General features: G+C 47.1%; 1 protein-coding gene across 3 annotated transcripts in view; it reads left to right on the forward strand.

Moving 5' to 3' along the window:
• Window positions 1-18,759: 18,759 nt before the first annotated feature.
• The window catches only part of LOC116938492 (protein RER1-like), a 26,672-nt gene continuing 19,821 nt past the window's right edge, over window positions 18,760-25,610 (forward strand). Inside the window, exons 1-4 of one of the 3 annotated variants that reach the window (XM_076058454.1) lie at window positions 18,760-19,030; window positions 19,112-19,316; window positions 22,073-22,206; window positions 24,335-24,439. In XM_076058454.1, the coding sequence (XP_075914569.1) occupies window positions 22,126-22,206; window positions 24,335-24,439 (186 nt within the window). In that variant the 5' untranslated portion in view covers window positions 18,760-19,030; window positions 19,112-19,316; window positions 22,073-22,125. Of the gene's footprint in view, window positions 19,317-22,072; window positions 22,207-24,334; window positions 24,440-25,610 lie in introns of all 3 variants that reach the window. The other 2 variants (XM_032945620.2, XM_032945621.2) reach the window with 2 other exon arrangements.

Raw genomic sequence — 25,610 nt, forward strand, 5'->3', positions numbered from 1 at the left:
GTGGGTTTATAATGGGCAGGTAGGGTGGGTTTATAATGGACAGGTAGGGTGGGTTTATAATGGACAGGTAGGGTGGGTTTCTAATGGACAGTTAGGGTTGGTTTAAAATGGACAGGTAGGGTGGGTTTATAATGGACAGGTAGGGTGGGTTTGTAATGGGCAGGTAGGGTGGGTTTATAATGGACAGGTAGGGTGGGTTTATAATGGACAGGTAGGGTGGGTTTATAATGGACAGGTAGAGTGGGTTTATAATGGACAGGTAGGGTGGGTTTATAATGCACAGGTAGAGTGGGTTTATAATGGACAGGTAGGGTGGGTTTATAATGGACAGGTATTTTGGGTTTATAATGGACAGGTATGGTGGGTTTATAATGGACAGGTAGGGTGGGTTTATAATGCACAGGTAGAGTGGGTTTATAATGGGCAGGTAGGGTGGGTTTATAATGGACAGGTATTTTGGGTTTATAATAGAGAGGTAGGGTGGGTTTATAATGGACAGGTAGGGTGGGTTTATAATGGACAGGTAGGGTGGGTTTATAATGGACAGGTAGGGTGGGTTTATAATGGACAGGTAGGGTGGGTTTATATTGGACAGGTAGATTGGTTTTTAATGGACAGGTAGAGTGGGTTTATAATGGACAGGTAGGGTGGGTTTATAATGGACAGGTAGGGTGGGTTTATAATGGACTGGTATGGTCGGTTTATAATGGACAGGTAGGGTGGGTTTATAGTGGGCAGGTAAGGTGGGTCTATAATGGACAGGTAGGGTGGGTTTATAATGGACAGGTAGGGTGGGTTTATAATGGACAGGTAGGGTGGGTTTAAAATGGACAGGTAGGGTGGGTTTATAATGAACATGTAGAGTGGGTTTATAATGGGCAGGTAGGGTGGTTTTATAATGGATAGGTAGGGGGGGTTTATAACGGACAAGTATGGTGGGTGTATAATGGACAGGTAGGGTGGGTTTATAATGGACAGGTAGAGTGGGTTTATAATGGACAGGTAGGGTGGGTTTATAATGGACAGTTAGGGTGGGTTTATAATGGACAGGTATGGTGGGTTTATAATGGACAGGTAGGGTGGGTTTATAATGGACAGGTAGGGTGGGTTTATAATGGACAGGTAGGGTGGGTTTATAATGGACAGGTAGATTGGTTTGTAATGGACAGGTAGGGTGGGTTTATAATGGACAGGGAGAGTGGGTTTATAATGGACAGGTAGGGTGGGTTTATAATGGACAGGTAGATTGGTTTGTAATGGACAGGTAGGGTGGTTTTATAATGGACAGGTAGGGTGGGGTTATAATGGACAGGTAGGGTGGGTTTGTAATGGACAGGTAGAGTGGGTTTATAATGGACAGGTTTGATGGGTTTATAATGGACAGGTAGAGTGGGTTTATAATGGACAGGTAGAGTGGGTTTATAATAGAGAGGTAGGGTGGGTTTATAATGGACAGGTAGGGTGGGGTTATAATGGACAGGTAGGGTGGGTTTATAATGGACAGGTAGGGTGGGTTTATAATGGACAGGTAGGGTGGGTTTATAATGGAGAGGTAGGGTGGGTTTTTAATGGACAGGTAGGGTGGGTTTATAATGGACAGGTAGGGTGGGTTTATAATGGACAGGTAGGGTGGGTTTATAATGGACAGGAAGGGGGGTTTATAATGGACAGGTATGCTGGGTTTATAATGGACAGGTAGAGTGGGTTTAGGATGTACAGGTATGGTGGGTTTATAATGGACAGGTAGAGTGGGTTTATAATTGACAGGTAGCGTGGGTTTATAATGGACGGGTATGGTGGGTTTATAATGGACAGATAGGGTGGGTTTTTAATGGACAGGTAGGGTGGGTTTATAATGGACAGATAGGGTGGGTTTATAATGGACAGGTAGGGTGGGTTTATAATGGACAGGTAGGGTGGGTTTATAATGGAAAGGTAGGGTGGGTTTATAATGGACAGGTAGGGTGGGTTTATAATGGACAGGTAGGGTGGGTTTATAATGCACAGGTAGAGTGGGTTTATAATGGGCAGGTAGGGTGGGTTTATAATGGATAGGTAGGGTGGGTTTATAACGGACAAGTATGGTGGGTGTATAATGGACAGGTAGGGTGGGTTTATAATGGACAGGTAGAGTGGGTTTATAATGGACAGGTAGGGTGGGTTTATAATCGACAGTTAGGGTGGGTTTATAATGGACATGTATGGTGGGTTTATAATGGACAGGTAGGGTGGGTTTATAATGGACAGGTAGGGTGGGTTTATAATGGACAGGTAGGGTGGGGTTATAATGGACAGGTAGATTGGTTTGTAATGGACAGGTAGGGTGGGTTTATAATGGACAGGGAGAGTGGGTTTATAATGGACAGGTAGGGTGGGTTTATAATGGACATTTAGGGTGGGTTTATAATGGACAGGTAGATTGGTTTGTAATGGACAGGTAGGGTGGTTTTATAATGGACAGGTAGGGTGGGGTTATAATGGACAGGTAGGGTGGGTTTGTAATGGACAGGTAGAGTGGGTTTATAATGGACAGGTTTGATGGGTTTATAATGGACAGGTATAGTGGGTTTATAATGGACAGGTAGAGTGGGTTTATAATAGACAGGTAGGGTGGGTTTATAATGGACAGGTAGGGTGGGTTTATAATGGACAGGTAGGGTGGGTTTATAATGGACAGGTAGGGTGGGTTTTTAATGGACAGTTAGGGTGGGTTTATAATGGACAGGTAGGGATGGTTTATAATGGACAGGTAGGGTGGGTTTATAATGGACAGGTAGGGGGTTTATAATGGACAGGTATGCTGGGTTTATAATGGACAGGTAGAGTGGGTTTAGGATGTACAGGTATGGTGGGTTTATAATGGACAGGAAGAGTGGGTTTATAATTGACAGGTAGCGTGGGTTTATAATGGACGGGTATGGTGGGTTTATAATGGACAGATAGGGTGGGTTTATAATGGACAGGTAGGGTGGGTTTATAATGGACAGATAGGGTGGGTTTATAATGGACAGGTAGGGTGGGTTTATAATGGACAGGTAGGGTGGGTTTATAATGGACAGGTAGGGTGGGTTTATAATGGACAGGTAGGGTGGGTTTATAATGAACATGTAGAGTGGGTTTATAATGGGCAGGTAGGGTGGGTTTATAATGGATAGGTAGGGGGGGTTTGTAATGGACAGGTAGAGTGGTTTTATAATGGACAGGTTTGATGGGTTTATAATGGACAGGTATAGTGGGTTTATAATGGACAGGTAGAGTGGGTTTATAATAGACAGGTAGGGTGGGTTTATAATGGACAGGTAGGGTGGGTTTATAATGGACAGGTAGGGTGGGTTTATAATGGAGAGGTAGGGTGGGTTTATAATGGACAGTTAGGGTGGGTTTATAATGGACAGGTATGGTGGGTTTATAATGGACAGGTAGGGTGGGTTTATAATGGACAGGTAGGGTCGGTTTATAATGGACAGGTAGGGTGGGTTTATAATGGACAGGTAGATTGGTTTGTAATGGACAGGTAGGGTGGGTTTATAATGGACAGGGAGAGTGGGTTTATAATGGACAGGTAGGGTGGGTTTATAATGGACATTTAGGGTGGGTTTATAATGGACAGGTAGATTGGTTTGTAATGGACAGGTAGGGTGGTTTTATAATGGACAGGTAGGGTGGGGTTATAATGGACAGGTAGGGTGGGTTTGTAATGGACAGGTAGAGTGGGTTTATAATGGACAGGTTTGATGGGTTTATAATGGACAGGTAGAGTGGGTTTATAATGGACAGGTAGAGTGGGTTTATAATAGAGAGGTAGGGTGGGTTTATAATGGACAGGTAGGGTGGGTTTATAATGGACAGGTAGGGTGGGTTTATAATGGACAGGTAGGGTGGGTTTATAATGGACAGGTAGGGTGGGTTTATAATGGAGAGGTAGGGTGGGTTTTTAATGGACAGGTAGGGTGGGTTTATAATGGACAGGTAGGGTGGGTTTATAATGGACAGGTAGGGTGGGTTTATAATGGACAGGAAGGGGGGTTTATAATGGACAGGTATGCTGGGTTTATAATGGACAGGTAGAGTGGGTTTAGGATGTACAGGTATGGTGGGTTTATAATGGACAGGTAGAGTGGGTTTATAATTGACAGGTAGCGTGGGTTTATAATGGACGGGTATGGTGGGTTTATAATGGACAGATAGGGTGGGTTTTTAATGGACAGGTAGGGTGGGTTTATAATGGACAGATAGGGTGGGTTTATAATGGATAGGTAGGGTGGGTTTATAATGGACAGGTAGGGTGGGTTTATAATGGAAAGGTAGGGTGGGTTTATAATGGACAGGTAGGGTGGGTTTATAATGGACAGGTAGGGTGGGTTTATAATGCACAGGTAGAGTGGGTTTATAATGGGCAGGTAGAGTGGGTTTATAATGGACAGGTAGAGTGGGTTTATAATGGACCGGTATGGTGGGTTTATAATGGACAGGTAGAGTGGGTTTATAATGGACAGGTAGGGTGGGTTTAAAATGGACAGGTAGGGTGGGTTTATAATGAACATGTAGAGTGGGTTTATAATGGGCAGGTAGGGTGGTTTTATAATGGATAGGTAGGGGGGGTTTATAACGGACAAGTATGGTGGGTGTATAATGGACAGGTAGGGTGGGTTTATAATGGACAGGTAGAGTGGGTTTATAATGGACAGGTAGGGTGGGTTTATAATGGACAGTTAGGGTGGGTTTATAATGGACAGGTATGGTGGGTTTATAATGGACAGGTAGGGTGGGTTTATAATGGACAGGTAGGGTGGGTTTATAATGGACAGGTAGGGTGGGTTTATAATGGACAGGTAGATTGGTTTGTAATGGACAGGTAGGGTGGGTTTATAATGGACAGGGAGAGTGGGTTTATAATGGACAGGTAGGGTGGGTTTATAATGGACATTTAGGGTGGGTTTATAATGGACAGGTAGATTGGTTTGTAATGGACAGGTAGGGTGGTTTTATAATGGACAGGTAGGGTGGGGTTATAATGGACAGGTAGGGTGGGTTTGTAATGGACAGGTAGAGTGGGTTTATAATGGACAGGTTTGATGGGTTTATAATGGACAGGTAGAGTGGGTTTATAATGGACAGGTAGAGTGGGTTTATAATAGAGAGGTAGGGTGGGTTTATAATGGACAGGTAGGGTGGGGTTATAATGGACAGGTAGGGTGGGTTTATAATGGACAGGTAGGGTGGGTTTATAATGGACAGGTAGGGTGGGTTTATAATGGAGAGGTAGGGTGGGTTTTTAATGGACAGGTAGGGTGGGTTTATAATGGACAGGTAGGGTGGGTTTATAATGGACAGGTAGGGTGGGTTTATAATGGACAGGAAGGGGGGTTTATAATGGACAGGTATGCTGGGTTTATAATGGACAGGTAGAGTGGGTTTAGGATGTACAGGTATGGTGGGTTTATAATGGACAGGTAGAGTGGGTTTATAATTGACAGGTAGCGTGGGTTTATAATGGACGGGTATGGTGGGTTTATAATGGACAGATAGGGTGGGTTTTTAATGGACAGGTAGGGTGGGTTTATAATGGACAGATAGGGTGGGTTTATAATGGACAGGTAGGGTGGGTTTATAATGGACAGGTAGGGTGGGTTTATAATGGAAAGGTAGGGTGGGTTTATAATGGACAGGTAGGGTGGGTTTATAATGGACAGGTAGGGTGGGTTTATAATGCACAGGTAGAGTGGGTTTATAATGGGCAGGTAGGGTGGGTTTATAATGGATAGGTAGGGTGGGTTTATAACGGACAAGTATGGTGGGTGTATAATGGACAGGTAGGGTGGGTTTATAATGGACAGGTAGAGTGGGTTTATAATGGACAGGTAGGGTGGGTTTATAATCGACAGTTAGGGTGGGTTTATAATGGACATGTATGGTGGGTTTATAATGGACAGGTAGGGTGGGTTTATAATGGACAGGTAGGGTGGGTTTATAATGGACAGGTAGGGTGGGGTTATAATGGACAGGTAGATTGGTTTGTAATGGACAGGTAGGGTGGGTTTATAATGGACAGGGAGAGTGGGTTTATAATGGACAGGTAGGGTGGGTTTATAATGGACATTTAGGGTGGGTTTATAATGGACAGGTAGATTGGTTTGTAATGGACAGGTAGGGTGGTTTTATAATGGACAGGTAGGGTGGGGTTATAATGGACAGGTAGGGTGGGTTTGTAATGGACAGGTAGAGTGGGTTTATAATGGACAGGTTTGATGGGTTTATAATGGACAGGTATAGTGGGTTTATAATGGACAGGTAGAGTGGGTTTATAATAGACAGGTAGGGTGGGTTTATAATGGACAGGTAGGGTGGGTTTATAATGGACAGGTAGGGTGGGTTTATAATGGACAGGTAGGGTGGGTTTTTAATGGACAGTTAGGGTGGGTTTATAATGGACAGGTAGGGATGGTTTATAATGGACAGGTAGGGTGGGTTTATAATGGACAGGTAGGGGGTTTATAATGGACAGGTATGCTGGGTTTATAATGGACAGGTAGAGTGGGTTTAGGATGTACAGGTATGGTGGGTTTATAATGGACAGGAAGAGTGGGTTTATAATTGACAGGTAGCGTGGGTTTATAATGGACGGGTATGGTGGGTTTATAATGGACAGATAGGGTGGGTTTATAATGGACAGGTAGGGTGGGTTTATAATGGACAGATAGGGTGGGTTTATAATGGACAGGTAGGGTGGGTTTATAATGGACAGGTAGGGTGGGTTTATAATGGACAGGTAGGGTGGGTTTATAATGGACAGGTAGGGTGGGTTTATAATGAACATGTAGAGTGGGTTTATAATGGGCAGGTAGGGTGGGTTTATAATGGATAGGTAGGGGGGGTTTGTAATGGACAGGTAGAGTGGTTTTATAATGGACAGGTTTGATGGGTTTATAATGGACAGGTATAGTGGGTTTATAATGGACAGGTAGAGTGGGTTTATAATAGACAGGTAGGGTGGGTTTATAATGGACAGGTAGGGTGGGTTTATAATGGACAGGTAGGGTGGGTTTATAATGGAGAGGTAGGGTGGGTTTATAATGGACAGTTAGGGTGGGTTTATAATGGACAGGTATGGTGGGTTTATAATGGACAGGTAGGGTGGGTTTATAATGGACAGGTAGGGTGGGTTTATAATGGACAGGTAGGGTGGGTTTATAATGGACAGGTAGATTGGTTTGTAATGGACAGGTAGGGTGGGTTTATAATGGACAGGGAGAGTGGGTTTATAATGGACAGGTAGGGTGGGTTTATAATGGACATTTAGGGTGGGTTTATAATGGACAGGTAGATTGGTTTGTAATGGACAGGTAGGGTGGTTTTATAATGGACAGGTAGGGTGGGGTTATAATGGACAGGTAGGGTGGGTTTGTAATGGACAGGTAGAGTGGGTTTATAATGGACAGGTTTGATGGGTTTATAATGGACAGGTAGAGTGGGTTTATAATGGACAGGTAGAGTGGGTTTATAATAGAGAGGTAGGGTGGGTTTATAATGGACAGGTAGGGTGGGTTTATAATGGACAGGTAGGGTGGGTTTATAATGGACAGGTAGGGTGGGTTTATAATGGACAGGTAGGGTGGGTTTATAATGGAGAGGTAGGGTGGGTTTTTAATGGACAGGTAGGGTGGGTTTATAATGGACAGGTAGGGTGGGTTTATAATGGACAGGTAGGGTGGGTTTATAATGGACAGGAAGGGGGGTTTATAATGGACAGGTATGCTGGGTTTATAATGGACAGGTAGAGTGGGTTTAGGATGTACAGGTATGGTGGGTTTATAATGGACAGGTAGAGTGGGTTTATAATTGACAGGTAGCGTGGGTTTATAATGGACGGGTATGGTGGGTTTATAATGGACAGATAGGGTGGGTTTTTAATGGACAGGTAGGGTGGGTTTATAATGGACAGATAGGGTGGGTTTATAATGGATAGGTAGGGTGGGTTTATAATGGACAGGTAGGGTGGGTTTATAATGGAAAGGTAGGGTGGGTTTATAATGGACAGGTAGGGTGGGTTTATAATGGACAGGTAGGGTGGGTTTATAATGCACAGGTAGAGTGGGTTTATAATGGGCAGGTAGAGTGGGTTTATAATGGACAGGTAGAGTGGGTTTATAATGGACCGGTATGGTGGGTTTATAATGGACAGGTAGGGTGGCTTTATAATGGACAGGTAGGGTGGGTTTATAATGGACAGGTAGGGTGGGTTTCTAATGGACAGTTAGGGTTGGTTTAAAATGGACAGGTAGGGTGGGTTTATAATGGACAGGTAGGGTGGGTTTGTAATGGGCAGGTAGGGTGGGTTTATAATGGACAGGTAGGGTGGGTTTATAATGGACAGGTAGGGTGGGTTTATAATGGACAGGTAGAGTGGGTTTATAATGGACAGGTAGGGTGGGTTTATAATGCACAGGTAGAGTGGGTTTATAATGGACAGGTAGGGTGGGTTTATAATGGACAGGTATTTTGGGTTTATAATGGACAGGTATGGTGGGTTTATAATGGACAGGTAGGGTGGGTTTATAATGCACAGGTAGAGTGGGTTTATAATGGGCAGGTAGGGTGGGTTTATAATGGACAGGTATTTTGGGTTTATAATAGAGAGGTAGGGTGGGTTTATAATGGACAGGTAGGGTGGGTTTATAATGGACAGGTAGGGTGGGTTTATAATGGACAGGTAGGGTGGGTTTATAATGGACAGGTAGGGTGGGTTTATATTGGACAGGTAGATTGGTTTTTAATGGACAGGTAGAGTGGGTTTATAATGGACAGGTAGGGTGGGTTTATAATGGACAGGTAGGGTGGGTTTATAATGGACTGGTATGGTCGGTTTATAATGGACAGGTAGGGTGGGTTTATAGTGGGCAGGTAAGGTGGGTCTATAATGGACAGGTAGGGTGGGTTTATAATGGACAGGTAGGGTGGGTTTATAATGGACAGGTAGGGTGGGTTTAAAATGGACAGGTAGGGTGGGTTTATAATGAACATGTAGAGTGGGTTTATAATGGGCAGGTAGGGTGGTTTTATAATGGATAGGTAGGGGGGGTTTATAACGGACAAGTATGGTGGGTGTATAATGGACAGGTAGGGTGGGTTTATAATGGACAGGTAGAGTGGGTTTATAATGGACAGGTAGGGTGGGTTTATAATGGACAGTTAGGGTGGGTTTATAATGGACAGGTATGGTGGGTTTATAATGGACAGGTAGGGTGGGTTTATAATGGACAGGTAGGGTGGGTTTATAATGGACAGGTAGGGTGGGTTTATAATGGACAGGTAGATTGGTTTGTAATGGACAGGTAGGGTGGGTTTATAATGGACAGGGAGAGTGGGTTTATAATGGACAGGTAGGGTGGGTTTATAATGGACATTTAGGGTGGGTTTATAATGGACAGGTAGATTGGTTTGTAATGGACAGGTAGGGTGGTTTTATAATGGACAGGTAGGGTGGGGTTATAATGGACAGGTAGGGTGGGTTTGTAATGGACAGGTAGAGTGGGTTTATAATGGACAGGTTTGATGGGTTTATAATGGACAGGTAGAGTGGGTTTATAATGGACAGGTAGAGTGGGTTTATAATAGAGAGGTAGGGTGGGTTTATAATGGACAGGTAGGGTGGGGTTATAATGGACAGGTAGGGTGGGTTTATAATGGACAGGTAGGGTGGGTTTATAATGGACAGGTAGGGTGGGTTTATAATGGAGAGGTAGGGTGGGTTTTTAATGGACAGGTAGGGTGGGTTTATAATGGACAGGTAGGGTGGGTTTATAATGGACAGGTAGGGTGGGTTTATAATGGACAGGAAGGGGGGTTTATAATGGACAGGTATGCTGGGTTTATAATGGACAGGTAGAGTGGGTTTAGGATGTACAGGTATGGTGGGTTTATAATGGACAGGTAGAGTGGGTTTATAATTGACAGGTAGCGTGGGTTTATAATGGACGGGTATGGTGGGTTTATAATGGACAGATAGGGTGGGTTTTTAATGGACAGGTAGGGTGGGTTTATAATGGACAGATAGGGTGGGTTTATAATGGACAGGTAGGGTGGGTTTATAATGGACAGGTAGGGTGGGTTTATAATGGAAAGGTAGGGTGGGTTTATAATGGACAGGTAGGGTGGGTTTATAATGGACAGGTAGGGTGGGTTTATAATGCACAGGTAGAGTGGGTTTATAATGGGCAGGTAGGGTGGGTTTATAATGGATAGGTAGGGTGGGTTTATAACGGACAAGTATGGTGGGTGTATAATGGACAGGTAGGGTGGGTTTATAATGGACAGGTAGAGTGGGTTTATAATGGACAGGTAGGGTGGGTTTATAATCGACAGTTAGGGTGGGTTTATAATGGACATGTATGGTGGGTTTATAATGGACAGGTAGGGTGGGTTTATAATGGACAGGTAGGGTGGGTTTATAATGGACAGGTAGGGTGGGGTTATAATGGACAGGTAGATTGGTTTGTAATGGACAGGTAGGGTGGGTTTATAATGGACAGGGAGAGTGGGTTTATAATGGACAGGTAGGGTGGGTTTATAATGGACATTTAGGGTGGGTTTATAATGGACAGGTAGATTGGTTTGTAATGGACAGGTAGGGTGGTTTTATAATGGACAGGTAGGGTGGGGTTATAATGGACAGGTAGGGTGGGTTTGTAATGGACAGGTAGAGTGGGTTTATAATGGACAGGTTTGATGGGTTTATAATGGACAGGTATAGTGGGTTTATAATGGACAGGTAGAGTGGGTTTATAATAGACAGGTAGGGTGGGTTTATAATGGACAGGTAGGGTGGGTTTATAATGGACAGGTAGGGTGGGTTTATAATGGACAGGTAGGGTGGGTTTTTAATGGACAGTTAGGGTGGGTTTATAATGGACAGGTAGGGATGGTTTATAATGGACAGGTAGGGTGGGTTTATAATGGACAGGTAGGGGGTTTATAATGGACAGGTATGCTGGGTTTATAATGGACAGGTAGAGTGGGTTTAGGATGTACAGGTATGGTGGGTTTATAATGGACAGGAAGAGTGGGTTTATAATTGACAGGTAGCGTGGGTTTATAATGGACGGGTATGGTGGGTTTATAATGGACAGATAGGGTGGGTTTATAATGGACAGGTAGGGTGGGTTTATAATGGACAGATAGGGTGGGTTTATAATGGACAGGTAGGGTGGGTTTATAATGGACAGGTAGGGTGGGTTTATAATGGACAGGTAGGGTGGGTTTATAATGGACAGGTAGGGTGGGTTTATAATGAACATGTAGAGTGGGTTTATAATGGGCAGGTAGGGTGGGTTTATAATGGATAGGTAGGGGGGGTTTGTAATGGACAGGTAGAGTGGTTTTATAATGGACAGGTTTGATGGGTTTATAATGGACAGGTATAGTGGGTTTATAATGGACAGGTAGAGTGGGTTTATAATAGACAGGTAGGGTGGGTTTATAATGGACAGGTAGGGTGGGTTTATAATGGACAGGTAGGGTGGGTTTATAATGGAGAGGTAGGGTGGGTTTTTAATGGACAGTTAGGGTGGGTTTATAATGGACAGGTAGGGTGGGTTTATAATGGACAGGTAGGGTGGGTTTATAATGGACAGGTAGGGGGTTTATAATGGACAGGTATGCTGGGTTTATAATGGACAGGTAGAGTGGGTTTAGGATGTACAGGTATGGTGGGTTTATAATGGACAGGTAGAGTGGGTTTATAATTGACAGGTAGCGTGGGTTTATAATGGACGGGTATGGTGGGTTTATAATGGACAGATAGGGTGGGTTTATAATGGACAGGTAGGGTGGGTTTATAACGGACAGATAGGGTGGGTTTATAATGGACAGGTAGGGTGGGTTTATAATGGACAGGTAGGGTGGGTTTATAATGGACAGGTAGGGTGGGTTTATAATGGACAGGTAGGGTGGGTTTATAATGAACATGTAGAGTGGGTTTATAATGGGCAGGTAGGGTGGGTTTATAATGGATAGGTAGGGGGGGTTTATAACGGACAAGTATGGTGGGTGTATAATGGACAGGTAGGGTGGGTTTATAATGGACAGGTAGAGTGGGTTTATAATGGACAGGTAGGGTGGGTTTATAATGGACAGTTAGGGTGGGTTTATAATGGACAGGTATGGTGGGTTTATAATGGACAGGTAGGGTGGGTTTATAATGGACAGGTAGGGTGGGTTTATAATGGACAGGTAGGGTGGGTTTATAATGGACAGGTAGATTGGTTTGTAATGGACAGGTAGGGTGGGTTTATAATGGACAGGGAGAGTGGGTTTATAATGGACAGGTAGGGTGGGTTTATAATGGACATTTAGGGTGGGTTTATAATGGACAGGTAGATTGGTTTGTAATGGACAGGTAGGGTGGTTTTATAATGGACAGGTAGGGTGGGGTTATAATGGACAGGTAGGGTGGGTTTGTCATGGACAGGTAGTGTGGGTTTATAATGGACAGGTTTGATGGGTTTATAATGGACAGGTAGAGTGGGTTTATAATGGACAGGTAGAGTGGGTTTATAATAGACAGGTAGGGTGGGTTTATAATGGACAGGTAGGGTGGGTTTATAATGGACAGGTAGGGTGGGTTTATAATGGACAGGTAGGGTGGGTTTATAATGGACAGGTAGGGTGGGTTTATAATGGAGAGGTAGGGTGGGTTTTTAATGGACAGGTAGGGTGGGTTTATAATGGACAGGTAGGGTGGGTTTATAATGGACAGGTAGGGTGGGTTTATAATGGACAGGTAGGGGGGTTTATAATGGACAGGTATGCTGGGTTTATAATGGACAGGTAGAGTGGGTTTAGGATGTACAGGTATGGTGGGTTTATAATGGACAGGTAGAGTGGGTTTATAATTGACAGGTAGCGTGGGTTTATAATGGACGGGTATGGTGGGTTTATAATGGACAGATAGGGTGGGTTTTTAATGGACAGGTAGGGTGGGTTTATAATGGACAGATAGGGTGGGTTTATAATGGACAGGTAGGGTGGGTTTATAATGGACAGGTAGGGTGGGTTTATAATGGACAGGTAGGGTGGGTTTATAATGGACAGGTAGGGTGGGTTTATAATGGACAGGTAGGGTGGGTTTATAATGAACAGGTAGAGTGGGTTTATAATGGGCAGGTAGGGTGGGTTTATAATGGATAGGTAGGGGGGGTTTATAACGGACAAGTATGGTGGGTGTATAATGGACAGGTAGGGTGGGTTTATAATGGACAGGTAGAGTGGGTTTATAATGGACAGGTAGGGTGGGTTTATAATGGACAGTTAGGGTAGGTTTATAATGGACATGTATGGTGGGTTTATAATGGACAGGTATGGTGGGTTTATAATGGACAGGTAGGGTGGGTTTATAATGGACAGGTAGGGTGGGTTTATAATGGACAGGTAGATTGGTTTGTAATGGACAGGTAGGGTGGGTTTATAATGGACAGGTAGGGTGGGTTTATAATGGACAGGTAGGGTGGGTTTATAATGTAGAGGTAGGGTGGGTTTTTAATGGACAGTTAGGGTGGGTTTATAATGGACAGGTAGGGTGGGTTTATAATGGACAGGTAGGGTGGGTTTATAATGGACAGGTAGGGGGTTTATAATGGACAGGTATGCTGGGTTTATAATGGACAGGTAGAGTGGGTTTAGGATGTACAGGTATGGTGGGTTTATAATGGACAGGTAGAGTGGGTTTATAATGGACGGGTATGGTGGGTTTATAATGGACAGATAGGGTGGGTTTATAATGGACAGGTAGGGTGGGTTTATAATGGACAGATAGGGTGGGTTTATAATGGACAGGTAGGGTGGGTTTATAATGGACAGGTAGGGTGGGTTTATAATGGACAGGTAGGGTGGGTTTATAATGGACAGGTAGGGTGGGTTTATAATGAACATGTAGAGTGGGTTTATAATGGGCAGGTAGGGTGGGTTTATAATGGATAGGTAGGGGGGGTTTATAACGGACAAGTATGGTGGGTGTATAATGGACAGGTAGGGTGGGTTTATAATGGACAGGTAGAGTGGGTTTATAATGGACAGGTAGGGTGGGTTTATAATGGACAGTTAGGGTGGGTTTATAATGGACAGGTATGGTGGGTTTATAATGGACAGGTAGGGTGGGTTTATAATGGACAGGTAGGGTGGGTTTATAATGGACAGGTAGGGTGGGTTTATAATGGACAGGTAGATTGGTTTGTAATGGACAGGTAGGGTGGGTTTATAATGGACAGGGAGAGTGGGTTTATAATGGACAGGTAGGGTGGGTTTATAATGAACATTTAGGGTGGGTTTATAATGGACAGGTAGATTGGTTTGTAATGGACAGGTAGGGTGGTTTTATAATGGACAGGTAGGGTGGGGTTATAATGGACAGGTAGGGTGGGTTTGTCATGGACAGGTAGAGTGGGTTTATAATGGACAGGTTTGATGGGTTTATAATGGACAGGTAGAGTGGGTTTATAATGGACAGGTAGAGTGGGTTTATAATAGACAGGTAGGGTGGGTTTATAATGGACAGGTAGGGTGGGTTTATAATGGACAGGTAGGGTGGGTTTATAATGGACAGGTAGGGTGGGTTTATAATGGACAGGTAGGGTGGGTTTATAATGGAGAGGTAGGGTGGGTTTTTAATGGACAGGTAGGGTGGGTTTATAATGGACAGGTAGGGTGGGTTTATAATGGACAGGTAGGGTGGGTTTATAATGGACAGGTAGGGGGGTTTATAATGGACAGTTATGCTGGGTTTATAATGGACAGGTAGAGTGGGTTTAGGATGTACAGGTATGGTGGGTTTATAATGGACAGGTAGAGTGGGTTTATAATTGACAGGTAGCGTGGGTTTATAATGGACGGGTATGGTGGGTTTATAATGGACAGATAGGGTGGGTTTTTAATGGACAGGTAGGGTGGGTTTATAATGGACAGATAGGGTGGGTTTATAATGGACAGGTAGGGTGGGTTTATAATGGACAGGTAGGGTGGGTTTATAATGGACAGGTAGGGTGGGTTTATAATGGACAGGTAGGGTGGGTTTATAATGGACAGGTAGGGTGGGTTTATAATGAACAGGTAGAGTGGGTTTATAATGGGCAGGTAGGGTGGGTTTATAATGGATAGGTAGGGGGGGTTTATAACGGACAAGTATGGTGGGTGTATAATGGACAGGTAGGGTGGGTTTATAATGGACAGGTAGAGTGGGTTTATAATGGACAGGTAGGGTGGGTTTATAATGGACAGTTAGGGTAGGTTTATAATGGACATGTATGGTGGGTTTATAATGGACAGGTAGGGTGGGTTTATAATGGACAGGTAGGGTGGGTTTATAATGGACAGGTAGGGTGGGTTTATAATGGACAGGTAGATTGGTTTGTAATGGACAGGTAGGGTGGTTTTATAATGGACAGGTAGGGTGGGGTTATAATGGACAGGTAGGGTGGGTTTGTAATGGACAGGTAGAGTGGGTTTATAATGGACAGGTTTGATGGGTTTATAATGGACAGGTATAGTGGGTTTATAATGGACAGGTAGAGTGGGTTTATAATAGACAGGTAGGGTGGGTTTATAATGGACAGGTAGGGTGGGTTTATAATGGACAAGTAGGGTGGGTTTATAATGGACAGGTAGGGTGGGTTTATAATGGACAGGTAGGGTGGGTTTATAATGGAGAGGTAGGGTGGGTTTTTAATGGACAGGTAGGGTGGGTTTATAATGGACAGGTAGGGTGGGTTTATAATGGACAGGTAGGGTGGGTTTATAATGGACAGGTAGGGGGTTTATAATGGACAGGTATGCTGGGTTTATAATGGACAGGTAGAGTGGGTTTAGGATGTACAGGTATGGTGGGTTTATAATGGACAGGTAGAGTGGGTTTATAATTGACAGGTAGCGTGGGTTTATAATGGACGGGTATGGTGGGTTTATAATGGACAGATAGGGTGGGTTTATAATGGACAGGTAGGGTGGGTTTATAATGGACAGATAGGGTGGGTTTATAATGGACAGGTAGGGTGGGTTTATAATGGACAGGTAGGGTGGGTTTATAATGGACAGGTTGGGTGGGTTTATAATGGGCAGGTAGGGTGGGTTTATAATGGACCAGTAGGGTGGGTTTATAATGGGCAGGTAGAGTGGGTTTATAATGGACAGGTAGGGTGGGTTTATAATGGACAGGTAGGGTGGGTTTATAATGGACAGGTAGAGTGGGTTTATAATGGACAGGTAGGGTGGGTTTGTAATGGACAGGTAGGGGGGGGGGTTTATAATGGACAGGTAGGGTGGGTTTATAATGGACAGGTATGGTGGGTTTATAATGGACAGGTAGGGTGTGTTTATAATGTACAGGTAGGGTGGGTTTATAATGGGCAGGTAGGGTGGGTTTGTAATGGACCAGTAGGGTGGGTTTATAATGGGCAGGTAGAGTGGGTTTATAATGGACAGGTAGGGTGGGTTTATAATGACCAGGTAGGGTGGGTTTATAATGGACATTTAGCGTGGGTTTATAATGGGCAGGTAGGGTGGGTTTATAATGGACAGGTAGGGTGGGTTTATAATGGACAGGTAGGGTGGGTTTATAATGGACAGGTAGTGTGGGTTTATAATGGACAGGTAGGGTGGGTTTATAATGGACAGGTAGGGTGGGTTTATAATGGACAGGTAGGGTGGGTTTATAATGGACAGGTAGGGTGGGTTTATAATGGACAGGTAGTGTGGGTTTATAATGGACAGGTAGGGTGGGTTTATAATGGACAGGTAGAGTGGGTTTATAATGGACAGGTAGAGTGGGTTTATAATGGACAGGTAGGGGGGGTTTATGATGGACAGGTAGAGTGGGTTTATAAGGGACAGGTAGAGTGGGTTTGTAATGGACAGGTAGAGTGGGTTTATAATGGACAGGTAGAGTGGATTTATAATGGACAGGTAGAGTTGGTTTATAATGGACAGGTAGGGTGGGTTTATAATGGACAGGTAGGGTGGGTTTATAATAGACAGGTAGGGTGGGTTTATAATCGACAGGTAGGGTGGGTTTATAATTGACAGGTAGGGTGGGTTTATAATAGACAGGTAGGGTGGGTTTATGATGGGCAGGTAGAGTGGGTTTATAATTGACAGGTAGGGTGGGTTTATAATGGGCAGGTAGGGTGGGTTTATAATGGACAGGTAGGGTGGGTTTATAATGGACAGGTAGAGTGGGTTTATAATGGACAGGTAGGGTGGGTTTATAATGGACAGGTAGGGTGGGTTTATAATCGACAGGTAGGGTGGGTTTATAATGGACAGGTAGAGTGGGTTTATAATGGACAGGTAGGGTGGGTTTATAATGGACAGGTAGGGTGGGTTTATAATGGACAGGTATGGTGGATTTATAATGGACAGGTATGGTGGATTTATAATGGACAGGTAGGGTGGGTTTATAATGGACAGGTAGGGTAAATTTATAATGGACAGGTAGGGTGGGTTTATAATGGACAGGTAGGGTGGGTTTATAATGGACAGGTAGGGTGGGTTTATAATGGACAGGTAGGGTGGGTTTATAACGGACAGGTAGGGTGGGTTTATAATGGACAGGTAGGGTGGGTTTATAATGGACAGGTAGGGTGGGTTTATAATGGACAGGTAGGGTGGGTTTATAATGGACAGGTAGGGTGGGTTTATAATGGACAGGTAGGGTGGGTTTATAATGGACAGGTAGGGTGGGTTTATAATGGACAGGTAGGGTGGGTTTATAATCGACAGGTAGGGTGGGTTTATAATGGACAGGTAGTGTGGGTTTATAATGGACAGGTAGGGTGGGTTTATAATGGACAGGTAGGGTGGGTTTATAACGGACAGGTAGGGTGGGTTTATAATGGACAGGTAGGGTGGGTTTATAATGGACCACCCACCCACCAACTCACTCTACCACCCACCCACCAATTCACTCTATCACCCACCCACCAACTCACTCTACCACCCACCCACCAACTCACTCTACCACCCACCAACTCACTCCAAGCACCCACCTCACTACCCCCCCACCCTCATTTCCCCCCACCACCACCATGCCTACCCCCTAACCACGCCCCCTCACTACCCCCGCCCCGCCCCTCGCTATCCCCCCTCACTTCCCCCCCTCACTTCCCCCACCACCACCACCACGCCTACCCCCTAACCACGCCCCCTCACTACCCCCCCCTCACTTCCCCCACCACCACCACCACCACGCCTACCCCCTAACCACGCCCTCTCACTACCCCCCCCACACTTCCCCCACCACCACCACGCCTACCCCATAACCACGCCCCCCTCACCACCCCCGCCCCTCCCCACTCCCGCCCCTCCCCTCGCTATCCCCCCTCACTTCCCCCCCTTACTTCCCCTACCACGCCTACCCACTAACCACGCCCTCTCACAACCCCCCCCCTCACTACCCCCCACCACCACCACCACGCCTACCCCTCTAACCACGCCCCCTCACCACCCCGCCCGTCACTACCCCCACCACCACCAACACGCCTACCCCCTAACCACGCCCTCTCACTACCCCCCCCTCACTTCCACCACCACCACGCCTACCCCCTAACCACGCCCCCTCACCACCCCCCCCCCTCACTACCCCCCACCACCACCACGCCTACCCCTCTAACCACGCCCCCCTCACTACCCCCGCTCCTCCCCTCTCGCTTCCTTCCCCACCCACTCACCCCACCGCCCTACCGCCCTACCGCCCTGGCGAGAGAGGGGGGGGGTGTGGGAGGGAGGTTAAAGGTTAACCGGAAGGGGCGTGACCGAGCGCGCGGCGCGCGACGTGGAGACTCGGAAGCGGCTGAAGAAGGTGCAGCTGCTGTAGCTGCCGGAACCGCCGAAGAAGCTGAAGAAGGTGGAGCTGCTGAAGAAGGTGGAGCTGCTGAAGAAGCTGAAGAAGGTGGAGCTGCCGAAGAAGGTGGAGCTGCTGAAGAAGCTGAAGAAGGTGAAGAAGGTGGAGAAGCTGAAGAAGGTGGAGCTGCTGAAGAAGGTGGAGAAGGTGAAGAAGGTGCAGCTGCTGAAGAAGGTGGAGCTGCTGAAGAAGGTGGAGAAGCTGAAGAAGGTGGAGAAGCTGAAGAAGGTGGAGAAGGTGCAGCTGCTGTAGCTGTCTGAAGAAGGTGAAGGAGCTGACGAAGGTGCAGCTGCTGAAGAAGGTGAAGAAGCTGACGAAGGTGCAGCTGCTGCTACTGCTGCTCGAGCCGAAGCTGCTGCGAGCTTCTCTGACGGGAAGGAGGAGGAGGAGGTAGCAGCAGCAGCAGCAGCCGGACGAGGGAGACCACGACGAGGTAGGAGGCTGGAGCAGAGACTCAAGAGGAGGTGTAGGATGGAGGAGGTAGGAGGAGAGAGACACTGAGAGAGAGAGAGAGACTGAGAGAGAGACAGAGAGAGACACAGAGAGAGAGAGAGAGACACAGAGAGAGACACAGAGAGAGACACAGAGAGAGAGAGACAGAGAGAGAGACAGAGAGAGAGAGAGACACAGAGAGAGACACAGAGAGAGAGAGAGAGACAGAGAGAGAGACAGAGAGAGACAGAGAGACACAGAGAGAGACAGAGAGAGAGACAGAGAGAGAGAGACACAGAGAGAGACAGAGAGAGAGACAGAGAGAGAGAGACAGAGACACAGAGAGAGACAGAGAGAGAGAGACAGAGAGAGAGACACAGAGAGAGACACTGAGAGAGAGACACACACACAGAGACACTGAGAGAGAGAGACACACACAGAGAGAGACAGAGAAAGACATACAGAGAGAGAGAGACACAGAGAGACACTGAGATGAAAAGACACACAGAGAGAGACACAGAGAGAGAGAAACACAGAGAGAGACACAGAGAGACACACAGAGAGACACAGAGAGACACAGAGAGAGACACACACTGAGAGAGACACAGAGAGAGAGACACACACTAAGAGAGACACACACTGAGAGAGAGACACTGAGAGACACAGAGAGAGAGAGACACTGAGAGACAGAGAGAGAGAGACACAGAGAGAGAGAGACACACAGAGAGACACAGAGAGACACACACAGAGACACACACAGAGACACACACGGAGACACACACAGAGAGAGACACACAGACACACTGAGACACACACACAGAGACACACACAGAGAGACACACACACTGAGACACACACACTGAGACACACACACTGAGACACACAAGGAGACACGGACAGAGACACACACAGAGACACACACGGAGAGAGACGCACAGAGACACACACACAGAGACACACAGAGAGAGACACAGAGAGAGACACACAGAGACACACACAGAGAGAGACACACAGAGACACACACACAGAGAGACACACAGAGACACACACACACAGAGACACACACACAGAGACACACACACACACAGAGACACACACACAGAGACACACACACAGAGACACACACACATAGACACACACACACAGAGACACACATAGACACACACACAGAGACACACGCACACAGAAACACACGCACATAGACACACACACACACAGACACACACACAGAGACATAATTAGACAGAGACAGACACAGAGACAGACACAGAGACAGACACAGAGACAGACACAGAGACAGAGACAGACACAGAGACAGACACAGAGACAGACACAGAGACAGACACAGAGACAGACACAAAGACAGACACAGACAGACACACAGAGAGACACACAGAGACGCTCACAGAGACAAAGACAAAGACACACACAGAGACACACACACACTGAGACACACACTGAGACACACACACACTGAGACACACACACATAGACACACACAGAGAGAGAGACACACACACAGAGAGAGACACACACTGAGACACACAGAGAGAGACACACTGAGACACACACACACAGAGACACACACACTGAGACACACAGAGACACACAGAGACACACACTGAGACACACAGAGCCACACAGACACACACAGAGACACACTGAGACACACACAGACACACACACACACACTGAGACACACACTGAGACACACACACACAGAGAGACACACACTGAGACACACACAGACACACAGACACACACACATAGACACACAGACACACACACATAGACACACAGACACACACACATAGACACACAGACACACACACACTGAGACACACACAGACACACACACACTGAGACACACTGAGACACAGAGAGACACAGAGAGACATACACTGAGACACACACAGACACACACACTGAGACACTGAGACACAGACACACACAGAGACACACACAGAGCCACACACAGACACACACACACAGACACACAGACACACACACAGACACACACACAGACACACACAGAGACACACACAGAGCCACACACAGGCACACACACAGACACACTCACACACACAGACACACACACAGACAGACACACACAGAGACACACACAGGCACACACACAGACACACTCACACACACAGACACACACAGACACACACACAGACAGACACACACAGAGACACACACAGAGACACACACACAGACACACACACACAGACACACACAGACAGACACACACACAGACACACACACAGACACACAGACACACACAGAGACACACACACAGACACACACACACAGACACACACACAGACACACACACACAGACACACACACAGACACACAGACACACACAGAGCCGGTAACTGCAGGCCTCGGTTATCAGAACCCCCGACCCCCCCCCCCCTCTTGCTCTGTGTGGCCGCGGGGATGGGAGAGGGGGAAGGGGCAGCGCCGCCAGGCGAGCGCGGGCTCAGCCGGGTTGAAGCCCGCGCTAGGCCGCGCCAAACGCGGAACCGCGCGGATGGGACCCCCTGCGGAAGTGTGGACGGGGGTCAGGGGGTTACTCGGGGGTCAGGGGTTACTCGGGGGTCAGGGGTTACTCAGGGGCGGGGGTCAGGGGTTACTCGGGGGTTCAAGTACTCGTGGGCCCTACGTGTGTGAACCTTTGACCCTTAGTCCCTTGAACCCCGCTGGAACTCCTTCCTAAGACCTTTAACCTCCCTCCCCCACCTTCCGCAGAGGCCGTGACCCCCTGGTGACCCCTCGTGACCCCTCGTGACCCCCCGCAGGCCATGTCGGAGGGAGATAGCAGTGGCGAGGCGCTGAGGGGCGGCCCGTCGCACCTCGTTCGCTTCTTCACTCGCCTCGGCCAGGTGAGGCCGTCAGCGCGGCACCGGTGGTGGTGGTGGTGGTGACGTACTACCACTACCACCACCACCATCACCACCATCACCACCACCATCACCACAACCTCCGTGGTGGTGGTGGTAGTGGTGACGTACCACCACCATCACCACCACTACCACCATCACCACCATCACCACAACCTCGGTGGTGGTAGTGGTGACGTATCACCACCACTACCACCATCACCACCACTACCACTACCACCATCACCCCGGTAATGATGGTGGTGATGTACTACTACCACCACCACCACCCCGGTGGTGATGGTGGTGACGTACTACTGCCACCACCACCCCGGTGGTCATGGTGGTGATGTACTACCACCACCATCACCACCCCGGTGGTGATGGTGGTGACGTACTACTACCACCACCACCCCGGTGGTGATGGTGGTGGTGTACTACTACCACCATCACCCCGGTGGTCATGGTGGTGATGTACTACCACCACCACCCCGGTGGTCATGGTGGTGGTGTACTACCACCACCATCACCACCATCTCGGTGGTGATGGTACAGCACCACCACCGCACACGTAGAATAAAAAGCGAGGGACAAGTCCTTACTAACAACTCCTTACCAACAACTCCTTACTAACACGTCCTTACTTACCAACAACTCCTTACTGGCAACTCCTTACTTACTAGCAATTCTTTGCTTACTAACAACTCCTTACTAACAACTCCTTACTAACAACTCCTCTATCATTTTTCATTGCTGGAGGGATTGCCCCCCTTCCTGAAAATCCTGGCTCCGCCATTGTCTGTGTGCGTGTGTCTGTATGTCTGTATGTATGTGTCTGTGTGTGTGTGTATGTATATATCTGTGCTTATGACCGGCTCCGGTTTAACAGCAGAGGTCTCACTCCGAATGAGTCGAGCGGCAATATCTTTTCATCGGTTGTGTAACGCTGTGTGGTGGAAGCTACCTGGTCTGTCGCTCCGCACTAAGCTTCGGGTCTTCTCGGCCACGGTCATTCTCTCCCTTCTCTACGCTTGCGAAACGTGGACCCCCCTAATGGAACATCTTCGCCGGTTAGAAACATTTAGGCTGGCCTGCCTACGATCCATCCTGGGTTTAACCAGCAGGCTGGATTGTGTGAGGAGCTCACAAATTCTTGAAAGATCTGGGCAGGGTCCCATTGGTGAGCTCCTCCGGCAGGCAAGGCTGCGTTGGCTGGGTCACGTAGCCCGCATGCCCAGCCACCGCATGCTGAAACAGCTTTTGTTCAGCCGAATCGAGGGGGCTAAGCGGGCGCGGCACGGGCTAGAGAAGAGATGGAGTGATGTGGTACAGGAGGACGTGGAGCCGAGTGGACTTGCCAATGACCGGTACCAGCGGTGTCAAGATCGGGCTCTGTGGAGGAGGCTCGTGAAGGATGCTACTGGGCAGTTGGAGGTAGTCGCCCTCCAACAACAACGGAGGGCGGAGGAGCGACGCTCACAACAACGAGCGGAGCGCCGGGTGGCTAAAGCACAGCAGGTTGGCACAGTAGGGGGCACAGGTGGTGCATCAGCCAGTCATCTCAGTCAGTCGACCCGTGGCACCTGGGTCTGCCCCGTGACCTCCTGCCAGCGGGCGTTCGACACTTCACGTGGCCTCAGGGTGCACATAGCCTGGCACAAGCGTCGTGGTGACGTCACCGCCACTTAGTGGCGAATGGCGGTTTTTATTGTTGTGTGTGTACACTGTGTGTATGTGTGTATATATGTGTGTATGTATATATATGTGTGTGTCTCTGTGTGTGTGTATATCTGTGTGTCTGTGTGTGTCTATGTGTAGTGGTTAGCGCTACGCTGCGCTATGAACCTGGCGACCCGGGTTCGATTCCCGCTCACGGCCAACACCAGTGACGATTATCTGAACCGGTCCCGGGCCCTCCCCTAGGTCGACTCAGCCTCAAATGAGTAGCTGGTGCGGTGTGTAGTAAACATTGCCACGAGGGAGACAAAGGCGGTCGGGCGTGGTGCTGGCCACCCACCCCCTCGTGTACCGTTCCGGCCTTCATAGGTGCTGCTCGCTAACAGCACTTGCCCCTAGAGTCTGTTAAGGCTATATGGGGGATCTTTGTCTTTGTGTGTCTGTGTGTGTGCAGCTGTACCAGTCGGTGTTGGATCGCTCCACTCCCCACATCCCTGCCCGCTGGGTCACCACGGCCATCCTAGCGCTGCTTTACCTGCTCCGAGTCTACGTCAAGCAGGTGGGTGGTGGGGGACCCTCCTAGTCACTCACCACTCACTCACCACTCACTCACTCACCACTCACTCACTACTCATACACTCATACACTCACTCACACACTCACTCACTCATACACTCACTCATACACTCACTCACTCATACACTCACCACTCACTGACTACTCATACACTCACCACTCACTCACCACTCACTCACCACTCACTCACCACTCACTCATACACTCACTCATACACTCACTCACTCACTCACCACTCACTCACCACTCACTCACCACTCACTCATACACTCACCACTCACTCACTCACCACTCACTCACTACTCATACACTCACTCATACACTCACTCACCACTCACTCACCACTCACTCACCACTCACTCATACACTCACTCACTCACTCATACACTCATACACTCACTCACTCACCACTCGCTCATACACTCACTCACTCATACACTCACTCACTCATACACTCACTCATACACTCACTCACTCATACACTCACTCACTCATACACTCACTCACTCACTCACCACTCACTCACTCATACACTCACTCATACACTCACTCATACACTCACTCACCACTCACTCACTCACCACTCATACACTTACTCATACACTCACTCATACACTCACTCACTCATACACTCACTCACTCACTCATACACTCACTCACTCATACACTCACTCACTCATACACTCACTCACTCGTACACTCACTCACTCATACACTCACTTACTCACACACTCACTCACTCATACACTCACTCATACACTCACTCATACACTCACTCATTCACTCACTCACCACTCACCACTCACTCACCACTCACTACCAGTCTCTCCTGAGAGTCTCTGAGTGTTATTATAATACTTTAGTGAGTAGACTGAGTGTTATTATAATACTTTAGTGAGTAGTCTGAGTGTTATTATAATACTTTAGTGAGTAGACTGAGTGTTATTATAATACTATAGTGAGTAGTCCGAGTGTTATTATAATACTTTAGTGAGTAGTCTGAGTGTTATTATAATACTCTAGTGAGTAGACTGAGTGTTATTATAATACTTTAGTGAGTAGACTGAGTGTTATTATAATACTTTAGTGAGTAGTCTGAGTGTTATTATAATACTTTAGTGAGTAGTCTGAGTGTTATTATAATACTTTAGTGA

This window comes from Petromyzon marinus, assembly GCF_048934315.1.
Source record: "Petromyzon marinus isolate PM22_M1 ecotype Great Lakes invasive population chromosome 75 unlocalized genomic scaffold, UKy_Petmar_22M1.pri1.0 chr75_unloc.2, whole genome shotgun sequence".
NCBI classification, from domain to species: Eukaryota; Metazoa; Chordata; class Hyperoartia; order Petromyzontiformes; family Petromyzontidae; genus Petromyzon; species Petromyzon marinus.